This window comes from Lathyrus oleraceus, chromosome 7, assembly GCF_024323335.1.
Source record: "Lathyrus oleraceus cultivar Zhongwan6 chromosome 7, CAAS_Psat_ZW6_1.0, whole genome shotgun sequence".
Lineage (NCBI taxonomy): Eukaryota > Viridiplantae > Streptophyta > Magnoliopsida > Fabales > Fabaceae > Lathyrus > Lathyrus oleraceus.
This window is the reverse complement of record NC_066585.1, coordinates 545,984,697-545,996,060: the sequence shown is the minus strand read 5'-3', so window position 1 is coordinate 545,996,060 and position 11,364 is coordinate 545,984,697. Positions and strand designations below refer to the sequence as shown.

Here is an 11,364-nt window from a genome sequence, read left to right as displayed (position 1 = left end):
TGTAAAGAAAGAGTATGACACTAAGGGCGGAAGAACACTAGAGATAAGTGAGAGAAAAGAAAGTGTTCTCAAACAATAAAAAGGCACTTAGAGTGATTTCAACCATGGGTAGACATAAGATGTGTTCTCAATCCATAAACACAATTGAGAAACATATTACACTTATCTGGAGCTGCAAAATATAGAGACACAAGAAGTAATCTCAAACATCAAAAGATCAATTGTAAAAGCACAACAAGAAGAACATTTGTGCAAAAGCAAGAGATAAGATAAGCAAGCACTTAGAGGTAAACATTTTACATCTCGCTTAAGTGTAAATTATGATTGTTAATTTTTGTAATCTGGTTAATAAAGAAGCACACTTGCAAACACAAATTTGTTATAACCATGTTTGGTTATATTTTTCAAGAGACCATGTTGGTCAGATTCTTAAAAGGGCAATGACAGTATGTCATTGAAGTTGTACTCCTCAAGTGACTAGTTGGTTAGGTTCTTCATAGGACTTTGACAGATTGTCAAAGAGCAATAACTCCTTAAAGGACCGGGTAGGTCTGAACTCTTAAAGAGTCAATGACCTTCATACTTTTTAGGGAATTGGGTTGGTCATAATTCTTAAGAAATCACTGACAGGTTGTCCTTGTTTTATAATCAGATTGATTATTGGATTAAGTCATTTTTTAAGACAAAATCACTCAAGTGAGTGGACTAGAGGTAGCCTAATTAATGGTGAATCAGGATAAAAATATTTGCCTCTTTTATCATTGTCCTTATAATTGTTGTTGTTACTCTTATATTTGTTTTTGGTTACAAAATTATGTCTTATTTGAACCCAATTCAATCCCCCTTCTTGTGTTTCTTGCAACTTCAATTGGTATCAGAGTCTGATTCTGGTATTGACTAGATTGTGTCAAACACTTAATCGTGTAAGAAAAAGATCCATTTTTCGAAACACATTAAGACAACACAAGCAACAATGATAAAAGATCGTTAATCATCCAGATTCACACATTACTCAAATGTTGATGATGTAATTTGAAACGAGATGAATGAACAGCTTTGGAAGAGCATGCTAGTTCTCTGAGTAGTCATGAGATCAAGCTTGAAGAAGACTCTGGTAATGAGGATGAATTGTGATTATCATCCAGAAGCATCAACCGGTTGTAGAAGCATAGTCAAATCAACTTCGGAGGCTAAAGAAGAACAGGTGGACTTTGTGAAGTCAACCTCTGAGTATAAGATGTTTGAAACTGACAAGAAGGTCATCTATCTTACGTACAAGGAGCCATGACACTACAAATAGAGTGTCTCAAATTCAACAAAGAAAAGCATAGAAGGAATTCATCAAAGATAAGAGAAAAAGTTTTGATGAATACATAGAACAACTCTAAAGAAGATTTTGAATAAAGAACAAGTCAACATGAAGCTCATGACAAGCACAAAAGCATCTGACTTCTCAGAAGAAGAATCTAAAAGAAACACAAGAGCACTTAGCACCCATAGACAGCAACTGAAGCCTTAGAATGAGAATCAGACTCAGATGCCGAAAATGTACTCTCAATTAATTTTCTTCATTTAAAATTCTTGAAAAGAATTAGAAACTTCAAAAAAGCCTCTTAAAACTTATAGATAGATTGATAGCTTTTCTAAAGCCTATAGTGAACTAATAAAATAAAACTCTATTTAATAAGATCAAAATTATTTCCGCTCTCAGAAGCTAAAATGATAATCAAGAGAAAGAAATTCTTTTAGGAGCTCTTATATACTCAAATGATAATCTAAGAGAAAGAAATTCTTTTAGGAGCTCTTATAGACTCTAACTTAGCTAAGAATTTAAATATAAACAAATTGATCTTTTAAAAACTAATTAAAATTAGTGACCGGATCTTCCTCTATATCTAGCACTCTCTTTCATAACTCTCAATAGGACAAGTTATGAAATCGTCAATTCTACTTCTGATTCAATAGTTACATAGGAAAGGTTAGGACCAACACTTGTACTCACACCAATAAAAGACCCTACTTATACACCCCATTAAAATCATGATTAACTCATTTTCACAAATTAAAAATAACAATTAATCACAGCCCACAAAATTCAAACCCTTCAAAGAGACAAAACAATATTGCGAGTCTAATCATAAATGTGATTGGAATCAAAGAACCATTATCCCCCTACATTAGTGTTCAGTGACAACTGTCCTATTGGTTGGAGTCCAAGTAAGCGCAAGTAACCTATATGGTTTTAAATCCGGCACCCAAAATTCTTACTTAATCATCAGACGGTCTGAGTACAGAACCCTCAAGTGGAGCACCAACCAGTTCTCTCCCCATCGCAACCTAACCAAATCTCAAGCAGCTCACCTAAGACCGAATAAGGGTAATAAACAATTAGTTGATTGAAAAACACAATAACTACTACTATAGAAATAGAACTAACAACACATTAGAAATGAAAAACTTTTCCCCGATGTATAACGAAATACTATAGCTATTGAGGATTAAAGTGATTTTAATTTAAACTTTTAGCCAGCTTGAACAACAGTGTGCCACTGAAAATGTCAATAAAAATAGAAATAAACTACATTGTAATTGTGTCTAAATAATAAAAACAGATGCAGGACAGCATACAACATATTGAACAATGGATACAATCTAATCCCAAAACTCGGAAGCCATTCAAATTCCCTTTACTTCCTTACAATTGAAAGAATATCTTTCATTAAATATTCATTGTCAAAATATTCAAATTGATGACAAGCTAACTAATCCATCCCTAGTAGGCAGGCAATAGATCATTTGCATTTATGCCTCCAAATCGTCCCAAAACTTCATCAATTAGGCACTGCAGTAAACAAAAAAGATGTTGGTTAGATTTATGACCAAGATTCACACTTACGAAAATATTAATGAATGCTTCAGCTTCATGTCTAAAAGTGTAAAGTATTATATGCTAACATCATACTTGCAGTTCTAATGAACTTTATTATATGTCAAACATCACACTTAGGAAAAATACTAATCAACTCAATTTTTTCTGCTTCTGTTTCATGTCAAAAAGTATTATACGCTAAAATCATACTTGCAGTTCTAATCAATTATTATACTCTAACATCATACTTCCAGTTCTGATAAACTTTGTGCGTCCACTGTAACAATTTAGGTCATTAAGTACTAAGCAAAGTAAAAATCATCTTACTGTATGTGGAGGTGTCAATTTGTTCAGGAAGCTCTTTTATATCAACCTCGAACCTAGATTGCACCTGAAGTCATCATAGTTTAGATATTTGTTAATCAAAGCATTGTTGGTCAAAAGGGCCCCTTTCCTCTCCACTTTCTCAATTGGAGTGAAAACATTAAACCTTAAATCACCATGAAAGTCGACTTCACTAACCTGATTAAGAACTTCAGAGTCACCAGCAGAAGACACAAAGGTAATTGCAAGCCCCTTGGTGCCAAATCTACCAGCTCTTCCAACCTAGCAATTCACATGTTGATAAAGCATATAAAGATAGAAGGAACAAAGGTCATCTATAAGCCATAAACCCAAAACAATGTTCAAAGTTACATTAAATCTTAAAAAATTCATTTGATCAAACCACTTACCCTGTGAAGATAGGTGTCAGCAGAATCAGGCATGTCATAGTTGATGACTATATTAACACGTTCTATATCAATCCCCCTTCCTACTAAATCTGTTGCCACAAGAATCCTTTGCTTCCCCTCTTTGAAGCCCTTGTAACGCTTCAATCTGAAACAGAGACATGTTAGCTAGTTATGGAAAACATTAAGACTGCAATTACTGCAGCTTCAAAAGAGTTTACAGAATTTTATTTCGTTTCAAAGACACATCAAACGTAAATTCTCTTAATTTTTCACCAAATGCAATAAAAATTAATTAACAAAAGAGATTTGTCCTAATAATAAATAAAATGTAAGCTAGTTGTACAAATAAGATGAAATAAATCTATGCTAATTTAAGAAATAACAGAAGATCATTAACAAAACAAGCCCAACCAAACCAACCAAAAACACTTAGAGGAAGTATATATGTAGATTCACCGAGAAATAAAATGGATTGTGGCATCTGGTTATTTAGCACAAATTATGGCTTAAGATAGATTAAGTAACCAGTGGTAAGGATTGCATCTCTTCAAAAAAATTTAAGGCCACATTAGCTTGAAGTAACAAAGAACAAGTTGTATCGCGAAGACGGCAATCCTATCTTGATACATTACAGTTCTGTTGTGGAGTGAGTAGACCACTAGATTGATTAATCATACCTTTGGAATCCAAATTTTGGATGACATAAAAGACTTGAATTTGGGAGAATAATATCCCTACCATTATAAATCCTTAAAATGTGAACTGAGCAACCAAATTGGGTAGAAGTCTAAATAAGAATTCAGTAATATTTCAAACTATTCAGACCAATTGAATTTAAAAGATAAAGAATAGCCCAAAATTAGAAGCCCAAACACCTGACTGAACAACCTGAAATGGAAACTTACACAAAATTTTCTGTATTATTTTGAAAAGAACAGGGATAAGAACAGAATCCAAATTTTACAAAGGAAGAGGAACTTGAAAACTGTCAGCAGTTTAAACTTCTGAACCATCTGTAAGGGTAATGAAATAAGGAATTTTTGTCGGAGATAAGTTTGAGAAAAGGAAAGCATTACCAACAATACTATCTGAAGCCCTATCAACACATTAACTAATGACATTTTGTGACTTTCACTGATCCATATCAGATAAAAGCCAGAAAAATTCTGATGGTGACCACAAAAAAATCACTGAAAAACTGATTGACGGTCATGACTACTACAAAGACTGGATATGGATGGATTGACCAGAAAACATACAAAACAGCCGCCAACAGTTGTACAGACAGTGGCCAGAGCTATCCGGCGGTGGCTGATACTATACAACAGCAGCCAGATAAGACTGGAAACTAAAAGTTATTGCAACACAGCACAAAAGAGGAAAATGGAGAGCAAGATCTAGCTTGCTCTCATACCAACTTCAGAACTTGATAATAAACTATTAAGAGATTTCTGAGTGCTGTAATGAGTAACACACTCAGCAAGAGCTAATATTTATATTGTACACAGCAAGTATAATTAACATTTAACAAGAGGAATTATAACTAGCATTAAGTTTTAAAGTTCAAAGAATCTAAGAATGCAATCCAGACGGTGGCTAATACTATCCGACAGTGGCCAGATAAGACTGGAAACTACAATTTATTGCGACACAGAACAAAAGAGGAGAGCAAGACCGAATTTGATAATAAGTATAATAAAGATTTCTGAATAGTTTAACGAGTAACACACTCAGCAAGAGCAAATATTTATATAGTACATGATAAATACAATTAACAAGAAGAGGAATTATAACTAACACTAACTTTTAAAGTTCAAAGAATCTAAAAATGGAATGAAGCCTATGATATTATGAATTCTAATTGAAATTGGAAAGTGGAACATTGATTATACTCTATTTTCGGTACGGATAAGATTTCAATCTAGAGTCCTAGAATAGTAGTTTTCTTAAGGGATTGCTGCAAGTGCAAGACACCAATATAAAAAACAATATTTTGGTGCACCAGCTTTCAAAACTACCCAAGAGATTACCTAGCATCATAGGAACCAAGGGAATATTTGGTTTTAACCCCATATTTACCAATGCAAAAAAACATACTCAAGAATGAAAAGGAAGAGAAAAGAAACACTGGAAGAACATAACAAACTGTCTTACAAACATTCTAAAAAATTGTGATTAGTAACAGGAATATGCTTTAATTGACTGACAAACATGCAAAACATCTTAATGTCTCAATGTTAGCAAATCCTAAATCAGCTTAAAGAATTAAGATTACACAAGACTAAGTATATACCATCAATTTCAAAAGACCTAATAAATACCTTTCTTCCTGTGACATTCCAGAATGTATGCATATTGATGGGAAGTTGCACTCAACAAGCAACTTGTTCAATTCTGCCGCTCTGCTAACACTTTTGACAAAAATGACAACTTGGTTGAAGTCAAGAGCATCAAGAAGGTCATTCAGCTTACGATTTTTCTCTGGCTCTTGTAATTTGATGTAGTGCTGAAAAAGGTGACAAATGAGTAAAATTAGTAGACGAGAAGATATCAACAAGAACACGGAATAAACAAAGTCCACAAACACACCTGAACAAGACCATGAAGAGTCAATTTGGCCTCGTCATCTACATATATTTCCATGGGCTGGAAGAAAAAAATTTATGAATGAGAAGATAAACAATGATATAAAAAATTGGTTATTTTGATCTATAAAACAGAATACTTGCAAATTAATACTAAATAGGATAAATAGTCAAAACAAAACAGAAATCTGACCATAAAATAAACAAAATGATTTAAAACAAAAGAATTGATGACATTCAACTAAAAGCGCAATAATTTGAAATGAAAATAATAACAATGTGAACAATAAGAGGAACAATGAAACTGCCCTCCCATATACAGTCTAAAAATCACCACATAAATAGAATATTACATCTTGCATAAACTTCTTGCAAACAGGTCGAATCTCTTTGCTGAGTGTAGCTGAAAACATCATCACTTGTTTATCATGAGGAGTCAATTTGAAAATCTCTTGCACGTCTCTTCTCATGTCTGCAAAGGTCAAATGGCAGATATATTAAGAAACAAAAAAAAAAAAGCAGAATTAGATTAGAAATGCATTTGCAAATTCAGCATGACAGTCAAATTAAAGGGAAAAGGAGGAAGAAATAGACCTAGTGATTCCAGCATCTTGTCACACTCATCAAGTATAAAATGCCTCACATTCTTCAAACCAAGGTCCTTATCTCTAGTCAGGGCAAGAATCCTCCCAGGTGTTCCAACAACAATGTGGGGACACTCGTTCTTGAGCAATTCTTTGTGAACCTTGATGTTGACACCACCATAGAAAACAGCAACTTTTATATCTGAAAGATATGTGCTGAACCTCTCCACTTCGTGGCAAATCTAGACAAATCCAAAAACACAAATAAAGCACTTTCTAAGTATGGACATGTGCACATATATGTTTGTGATAATGTGTGTTGGAAACACCAGTAGTTCTCTAGCAAAACGTTCTAGATATATTACATCCAAACTAATGAAGACATACCTGATAAGCTAGTTCTCTTGTGTGGCAAAGAACAAGTGCTGCAACTTGACCAGGAACAGGATCAATTTGCTGAAGTGTTGACAGAACAAAAACAGCAGTCTTTCCCATGCCAGATTTTGCTTGGCAGATGACATCCATTCCCAAAATTGCTTGAGGGATGCATTCGTGTTGCACTAATGAAGAAGCAAAGAAAATTGTAGTGGACGAATCCTCAGTAAGTATATATGATCTGCCAGATCCTTTTAATGTAAAGGTTTACCAACCAATTTTTGAGATGTATTCATAATATGCTAGTAGTGATTACCTGATTAATTCAAAGGAAAAAGATTAGAGGATAGTGAACAATAATAATGAAACAAAAACAAGATACATGAGAACTAACAGGTGAAAATGTGAAATTCATATTCACTGGAATGGAATAGCAATAAGTTATAGGAATTGAGATAAAAGGACTATATCATACAATGATCAATAAGTCACCCCCAAAAAGAAAAAGAGACAGCCTAAAGAAATCACTGAAAATCTTGTTCAAAGAAATTGACTATTAGAGACGAAAGAATAGGGACCTAGGGAACTAAAGATTGTATTTGAATTTATACACAGATGAGAGTGAGGAAGAGAGTTAGTGAATTATGGGTTGACCAATTGAAAAAGTTAAGAAAGGGAATTCCCTTGGCAGAGTTAATAGACTGTGTTATGTAGTTCTTTTCTGTTCTTGTGTCAGATGTTCGTTTAACCACATTGATTAGAAAGATTCAATCATGACATTGTGTAAAATATATCGAGAATGGTTAACAGAAAGTAGAAAATACTGCCATCAATATAAAAAAATGATATTTAATAAAAGCCCAAAACATGAGAAGTCCTTAGAATTTGTTTGACTCTTTGCCTATACTGAGCAATGTAATGACATCATATAGTAAAACTTGCCTTCTGAAGGATGCTCAAATCCCGAATCTACTATGGCTCGAAGAAGCTCTGGTTTCAACAGGAAGTCTCGAAATCCCGAACTATGGATCCCAACGTAACCCCTGCACCACAAAAGAAAATGAATACAGTGAGGAAGAGAAACTCGAGAAGTGGCCTTGGAACGCTAATATTGTTTTAAAAAGAAGATTACACCAATCTAACAGGATAGTGGAGATCGCTAGCCCAAAGATTATAAATACAAGATACATATGCTATAATATATAATATATGTAATTTTGATACACAGGAAGAAAAAAAACAGAGAGCAAATAAATTTGATGCTCGAAATTGAAGCACAGCTTGCAGGAAATCACAAGAGTTAAAGCTGATGGGAACTAGGTACACATGACAGAAATGAAAGAGGAAACAGACTTGAAGACCGTACAGCCAAAAGTGGAAGGTGGAAATTTTGTACAGCCATAGGCCACTGGTTCACACTATTAATAATTGTATGTCGCAATTCAGAAATAAGATTTGTTTTTACTGCTTACCATACATTATCCCATTGTACCATGCTTAAACCATATTTAATTATGAAGTGCATAATAGACATTAGTTCTCCAGCCAAAACCAGTACAATAATTACTTCAAAAATAATATAACAAAATAAAGAAAATAGTTAAATCACCATAGGAACCAAATTTATTGTAGTTAAAAAACATATAGATTCACTGCAATTCACAAACAACAGCCAACAGATAAAGATCTGACAGCTAATATTCAAAGTTCATCGTACTACTTGGAATCAAATTTACTAAAGCCAAGCATAAATCATCGGATCTTCACCCAATAACTCAAATTGAAGCAAAATCTTTACTAAATTCACTATTAAATTTTTAATGCAGGAAAAACAGGTCTATCATCATATTCATAATTCATCTACAACTCTTTAAAACAGAACCAGTTAAATTCGATTAAAGTAAAATAAGAACTACTATTACAACTACTACTTCCATATGAATATATGATACATGTATGTAGTAAAACAAAAAATATATATCAAATTATTACATACCAGCATATATACAAAAAATAATAATTAGATTACATAAGAGCGAAAAGAAACTAACTTCTTGACGGTTTCGGTAGTAGGTTTAGCAGAATCAAGGGCCTTTTCATCCTCCTCTTCATAGTCGATGAGCTCTTCCTCGTAAACCTCAGTTTCTTTCAATTCACCCATTTTCTTTGTTTTCTGCAAGTTAAGGTTAAGGTTAGGGTTTTCAGTTTCAATAAGTGAGAATTGAAGAGAAGAGAGTGTAGAATTCATTGAATACATAGAGATATAGAGAAAGAGAAAGTAGAAGCTAACCTTTGAAAGCGCAAAGAACCAGCGGCTTCTTCTTCTCGGAAATGAAAACCCTAGATCTGATTTCTGGGTTTTAGGAAATGAAATGGAGCAACAGAGAATGAAGCTGTGAGCGGAAACAAATAGTGCGTGCGATTTGTTTGATGGACGGAAATGCCCTTTAAATTTTACTTGACGTGAGCATGCACGACATTCTTAAAATTGCTCACAAGGGTGGTTTCTTTTTTTCTTAACACACAACCTTGGAATTTTTATTTTTTTAATTTAGCAAAATTTCATTGTAAGTACTATGCTTTAGATTATTTTTTTAAAACTAAAGTACATTTTTAGATGATTTATGAAGTTTTAGAGATATTTTTTCTAAGTAGAAGTTTATGATTAGTCCTCCCTTAAAAAAATATAATATAATCTATTATCAATCCTTAAAAATTTCATTGTCTGTTTTGCTCTTTCTTTTATTTCTATTTACACTATAATTTGGATAAATTAATAATTAACAAACATCATAATTAAAATTTAATCAAACATCTCTTTGTATGTCAGATATCAAATAATCATTGATTACCTCAAATAAAAGAATTTTTTCATCATTCCTCACTTTTCTCTTTTTCGTTTTCTCTCTCCCATTTTCTCTGTTTTCTTTCCATAAACCCTAATCCCCCGTCTCTCGTGTTTTCTATCATCTCTTTTTTCCCTCAACCTTACAACACTGTCGTCCCCATTTCTCCCTCGTCTATGTTTCTCCTTCCCCTGCTACTCTCGATAGATATGTTTTTCCCTATTTTATTATTCTTTCATTCATGTCTTCTTCAATCTCTATTGCAGTCAAATTTCGTCATGTTTCGGTTTCCAAATCTTTGTTTCTATGTTCCTCTATTTTTCTACATTTCTCTTCTAAAACATGTTTTCATTTTCAACGCCTTTTCTGTATATAGTTTCTGCAACTGGATAATGATCGTGTTTTTCAATGTTGATCTCCGACGTCGAGTATATGAAGATTCACAAAAGTATTGTTGTGTGAAAACGTGTATTATGGCTCTAAGCAATTCAGACGAAGTACACCACAGATCTGTTGAAGACACCAAAAACACAGATGATACGATGGATAAGGAAAATAGATCTTGTGAAAACTAGGGTTTTATATTCAAGGTGAGTGTCTGTTTCCTTTGTATTCCTAATTTTAAAGGTTTTATGTGTTTTTCATCATTTGCATTAATTTGCTTATGTGGTTTTCATAGTGATTGTCCATTAAAATATGTTTTTTTATATGTGTTTTTCATCTAATTATTTGTTGGAGCCTACACATTTTGTTTTAGAAGGGACTCAATTGTATAATTAATAAATTTGATATTAGTTGTGTATAGATCCTTACCAAATTTGGAACTGGTGCGGAAAGTTCTTTATTGTTGATTTTACTAGTAAAATATTGATCAGTGCATTTTTATGCACTTTCTTCTACTATTGTACTTAGACAAATATATAGTTTATTCTATTATTTTTACTATTTTAGTGTGTTTTTATATTTAAGTCTATTTTTGGCTTTATTTTATTTTTGGACTTTATTTTTAGCATAAATAGTTATTTGATATCTTATCACTATGAAGATCATAATTTGAGCTACGGGAATCGGATTAACGCGTTCTAATAGGCGTTGGAAATCTGAGTTACTTAGGCAAATCTATAATTTATTCTATTATTTTTACTATTTTAGTGTGTTTTTATATTTAAGTTTATTTTTGGTTTTATTTTATTTTCAGCATAAATAGTTATTTGATATCTTATCACTGTGAAGATCATAATTTGAGCTACGAGAATCGGATTAACGCATTCTAGTAGGTGTTGGAAATCTAAGAGGTTAAGCTAAAAGTTTCATGTTTAAGTCAGAAGTTGATTCAGAGTGAAGAAGGGTTGAATAATTCGTTTTAGTTCC

The 11,364-nt window shown here is 32.8% G+C and overlaps 1 protein-coding gene across 2 annotated transcripts; it reads right to left on the bottom strand.

Annotated features, from left to right (window-relative positions):
* Positions 1 to 2,531: 2,531 nt before the first annotated feature.
* On the bottom strand, positions 2,532 to 9,663 carry LOC127101023 (DEAD-box ATP-dependent RNA helicase 15). 2 transcript variants are annotated; one of them, XM_051038331.1, is made up of 12 exons: positions 9,438 to 9,663; positions 9,199 to 9,320; positions 8,090 to 8,190; positions 7,160 to 7,332; positions 6,783 to 7,014; positions 6,542 to 6,660; positions 6,193 to 6,249; positions 5,925 to 6,109; positions 3,604 to 3,748; positions 3,392 to 3,475; positions 3,197 to 3,260; positions 2,532 to 2,842 (listed from the first exon to the last, which is right to left on the bottom strand). In XM_051038331.1, exons 2-12 carry the CDS (start codon positions 9,306 to 9,308, stop codon positions 2,832 to 2,834), a joined length of 1,281 nt encoding a protein of 426 aa, XP_050894288.1. In that variant the 5' UTR covers positions 9,309 to 9,320; positions 9,438 to 9,663; the 3' UTR covers positions 2,532 to 2,831. The 2 variants fall into 2 exon arrangements, with proteins under 2 accessions (XP_050894288.1, XP_050894289.1); XM_051038332.1 differs by lacking the exons at positions 9,199 to 9,320; positions 9,438 to 9,663 and having other exon boundaries at positions 7,160 to 7,463.
* Between the last annotated feature and the right edge of the window lie 1,701 nt (positions 9,664 to 11,364).

Excerpts from the sequence above, each read along its gene's own strand:
- LOC127101023 (XM_051038331.1), bottom strand. The coding sequence starts at position 9,308 with ATGGGTGAATTGAAAGAAACTGAGGTTTACGAGGAAGAGCTCATCGAC. Across the intron at positions 8,191-9,198 it reads ACTACCGAAACCGTCAAGAA|GGGTTACGTTGGGATCCATA; the intron begins GTTAGTTTCTTT and ends TTTGTGGTGCAG. Across the intron at positions 7,015-7,159 it reads CAAGAGAACTAGCTTATCAG|ATTTGCCACGAAGTGGAGAG; the intron begins GTATGTCTTCAT and ends GGATTTGTCTAG.